The sequence below is a fragment of the Urocampus carinirostris genome, chromosome 5 (assembly GCF_059441175.1).
Source record: "Urocampus carinirostris isolate Australia breed hairy pipefish chromosome 5, RoL_Ucar_1.0, whole genome shotgun sequence".
NCBI classification, from domain to species: domain Eukaryota; kingdom Metazoa; phylum Chordata; class Actinopteri; order Syngnathiformes; family Syngnathidae; genus Urocampus; species Urocampus carinirostris.
In genome coordinates, this window is record NC_142353.1 from 45932641 (window position 1) to 45936438 (window position 3798).

At 45.9% G+C, this 3798-nt stretch overlaps 1 protein-coding gene across 1 annotated transcript; it reads left to right on the forward strand.

The window, feature by feature from the left end:
• LOC148366520 (peptidyl-prolyl cis-trans isomerase-like) lies at positions 1 to 3798 on the forward strand. Its single transcript, XM_088336979.1, has 4 exons — positions 1 to 171; positions 2537 to 2656; positions 2727 to 2899; positions 3507 to 3798. The coding sequence occupies exons 1-4, from the start codon at positions 103 to 105 to the stop codon at positions 3637 to 3639; spliced, it is 495 nt and encodes a 164-aa protein (XP_088193105.1). The 5' UTR covers positions 1 to 102; the 3' UTR covers positions 3640 to 3798.

Here is a 3798-nt window from a genome sequence, read left to right on the forward strand (position 1 = left end):
TCGGCCATCATTCTCGCCCCTTTGTCATTCATCGAGGAAACCCGCCCGTCGGTTTTTTTTTTCTTTCGGAAAGAAACAGAAAAAAACCAATCTTGAGGAACAATGGCCAAGCCAAAAGTTTTCTTCGACATCATCAAGGACGGCGCTCCCCTCGGCCGTGTGGTCATGGAGGTACGTCGGCTTTTTATTTCGGCGCGCTTTTGCGCTAACGAACGGGGTCGTGCTAAAGCTCGACCGCCTGGAGGCGAGGGGACCTCCGTCGGCTCCCCGGCTGGGTTTCCTTCGTCCATTCGGGGTTCGGGAGCATTTGCACTTTTGCTCAAGTAATGAAGTAGCGAATCCATCGTAAAAGCTTCCCTCGGTCAGTTTGTCACCTGTTAGTGGCCGCGCGTCTACGCGTCCTTCATGTTGGATGGGGCGCTCTCACTGCAATGATGCGAATGGCGTCCCAACACATGTTTCCTTTTTCTAGACGAATACCATTTTTATAAGGCAAATGGAGTCCGAAAACTGCAAATGAAAATGTCCTTTACACCTTGTGTTTGTCATTGTAAGGACAATTTATGTACTGTTATACAGTTTACTTGGAAATGTGAATAAAACACCATTTTTCAATTGTGGGGTTGGTGTAACATTTGTTTTAAAAACTGAAATTTGGGGCATTCTCTTTCTGAGTTTAACAACATTTTAAGTTTGCAGGATAAAAGCTGCAGCGGCCGAGGCGAAGAAATTCCAATATATATATATATATATATATATAGTAGGGGAACTCTTGCGACGCTGCAGGCAATATGTGTCAATCAAATTGGTTATTTTCCCAGTCAGATGCAAAGAATTTTAACGACCCAATGGAATGCATTGTGGTTTTTTTTTTTTTTTTTTTTTTAAATGCTGTTTTTCGAGAGCTGGGACAAACTGACGCGTGACATATTTATGTGTTGTTGCATTTTTCTCTTTATTGCAACTCAACTTGGAATAGGCGGTTCGCAAGTTGGACTGAAATATCGCGATACTTGAAAAGAATGGGCCATTGTGTGGTGGCGTTCCTTGACGCGTCCAACAAGGCGGCGAGGTACGTCTCGTGTTGAATGAATGAAATAAACTTTTTTTTTTTTTTTCCAGACATTAAAATAAAAACGGGACAAAAACAATGAGTCAACAACAAAATAATGTCACATAACATGTTCGAAAAGGGGTAGTCAGAAGCAGATGCTAAGTGTTGGGATTGTCTTTACTAAGAACTATTTTCCTGTGGGCATCCGATGGCTCTGTGTTTTTATTTTTTGATTTTTTTTCTTCCTTGGTGGGACTGCACCAAACGGAAGCGCTTTCTGGAAAGTTCCACCGCGGTGGGAGGGGCTTTGGGTAGAAACTGATGGGACGGGGCAATTTTTTTGGTTCCCGCCTCCTGCAAATGGCGCGCTCAGGAACGCGCGCCATGTGATCCAGTGCACCTTTGTACACCAGAAAGCACGCTCAAATGGCTTTCATCGGGCTAATTAAGCCCAACATAACAATTCGAACGGACGGGCGCCACCACGGGAAAGGGTCCCCTTGCGGTGTTATGCAGAGAAATGCATCTCTGCCGAGATTTGCATCCCCTAGCTACTATCACCACTTTGACCTCGTTTTATCTCACTTTGACATCACTTTTCAGGAATGTTATGGCGAACATCTAACCAAAACCACTTCGTCTTGCATTTGTTGGGAATGTCATCGAACGGTATAATGCACACCGTCAATCACTTTTGAGAACTGTTATGCACTCTACCATAAAGCTTATTTCGGCATAATAAGCTTTATGGTAGAGTGCATAAGTTTTAGGATGAGCAATATGAGTCGAAAAAAAGGCAAAATAAACATGTTACCTGGTCAGAAGTGATTTATATACGATGTGCATTACCGTTCGATTAGATTCACAACAAATGCACAGAGGGAACGGTTTAAGTTGTATTACATTCCCGACAAAGTGGTTTTGGTTATATGTTCGCCATCACATTCCCAAAAGTGATATAAAACGAGGTAGAAGTGGTGATAGCCCTAGTGGTTAAGGTACTTACCCACTGCGTAGATAACTGGTTTAAGTTGTAACAATGCAATTGGAAAGAATAATGTATTGTAACGTGAGCACAATTAGTAGAACTGAATTGGAATTATCTGGTCATATCAGCATTGTATGCAACAAGATTAGACATCGTACTCCAGGGTCAAATGTGTCAAGTGGACCAATAGGCCACAAAATTACAACACAGTGCTTAGAAAGAGATGGATATATCTATATCACTTTTTAAATCTGTTTTACTACATTATGTGTCTCGAGTCAAATGGGGAAAACCTGCGAGATTTTTGCAGTGCCGTCTCAAACACGGGTTGTGACACAGGCAAGCGAGGCATGCCTTGTTGAAGCGGAACGACAGAATTCATGTCGGTTTATGGCAGCCCCCTGATGATGAAAGATCATATCCACGCATACTGTCCCTTTAAGCGCATAAGACTCCCATTGAAGCCAGTATTTTCAATTTTTGTTGGTTTGCAGCTGCGCGCCGACGTGGTTCCCAAGACCGCCGAGAACTTCCGCGCCCTGTGCACCGGCGAGAAGGGTTTTGGCTACAAGGGCAGCTGCTTCCATCGCGTCATCCCTGCGTTCATGTGCCAGGTGAGACCCGGGACGGCGTCCCGTCTCCCACCTCCTCCGGTCTCGCCCTGACTGAATGCCGTGCCGCCAGGGAGGCGATTTCACCAACCACAACGGAACCGGAGGCAAGTCCATCTACGGGAACAAGTTCGCCGACGAGAACTTCACCCTGAAGCACACGGGACCCGGCATTTTGTCCATGGCCAACGCCGGACCCAACACCAACGGATCCCAGTTCTTCATCTGCACCGCCATGACCACCTGGTGAGGCCTTCTCTTTGGCCGCCGCTGGCAAAACTCGTTTTTAGCTTCGGGTTCGGATGGCTTCTTGAAATCCTCGCGTGCTCGGTGTTTAATGTTTTGTTTTCGAGGTCAGGAAAATTTTTGGGCAAAGTGTTTGTAATTGTTGCCCTATTAACCCGGTAAAATACTAAAAATACATACTGAAGAGATTTCGAGTCGAACAATGCCAAACAATTAAATGTAACCTAGAAATATCAACTCTAAAGGGTTATAAATGCCACAAAGAATTTCCTATTTTGAAAATCACGCATTATTAATGAAGTAAAAATCCTGAAGATCAGCGGTCTCTGAGATCGAATGCGCTCTGCTTTGGAGTCATGGCGACGGCTCGTTTTTCTGCTTTTAAACGTAAAGAACGTCCTCTGCTACCATGGGCTTCTGCTGTACATTTGTGTCATTGAACACTAAAGAGTGGCAAATGAGCACAGTGTAGCAGCAAGATGCCCCGATGAGAAATGCACGGTCGCCGGGTGGAAAACTTGTCAGGGTTGCGCTGGCGCCCAAACGATTCGGGACGGAAGCGAGCGTGGATCCTGACTTTCCGAGCGCTTGTGTTTTGCGTCCCCAGGCTGGACGGGAAGCACGTGGTGTTCGGCAGCGTGACGGAAGGCATGGACGTTGTCAAGGAGATGGAGCGCTGCGGCAACTCCAGCGGCAAGACCAGCGCCAAGTTGGTCATCGCCGATTGCGGGCAACTCTAAACCCACCGATCCCCTGTTCCACATTCCGCTTGATAACTGACCAACGCTTTTGGCTTTTTCTTTCTTTGTTTCCTGTAAGCGCCGGCCGTTCCCGGGCCGCTTGTGAAAGTGTGGTTTTAATTGGAGGAATAGCAAGAAAATAAAGATGGCCATGATGAA

What these genes read in the sequence shown, in the direction of transcription:
- LOC148366520 (XM_088336979.1), top strand. Translation starts at nt 103, where the DNA reads ATGGCCAAGCCAAAAGTTTTCTTCGACATCATCAAGGACGGCGCTCCC. An exon ending in TCGGCCGTGTGGTCATGGAG is followed by an intron (nt 172 to 2,536) that starts GTACGTCGGCTT and finishes GTTGGTTTGCAG; the next exon opens with CTGCGCGCCGACGTGGTTCC. An exon ending in TCCCTGCGTTCATGTGCCAG is followed by an intron (nt 2,657 to 2,726) that starts GTGAGACCCGGG and finishes CCGTGCCGCCAG; the next exon opens with GGAGGCGATTTCACCAACCA.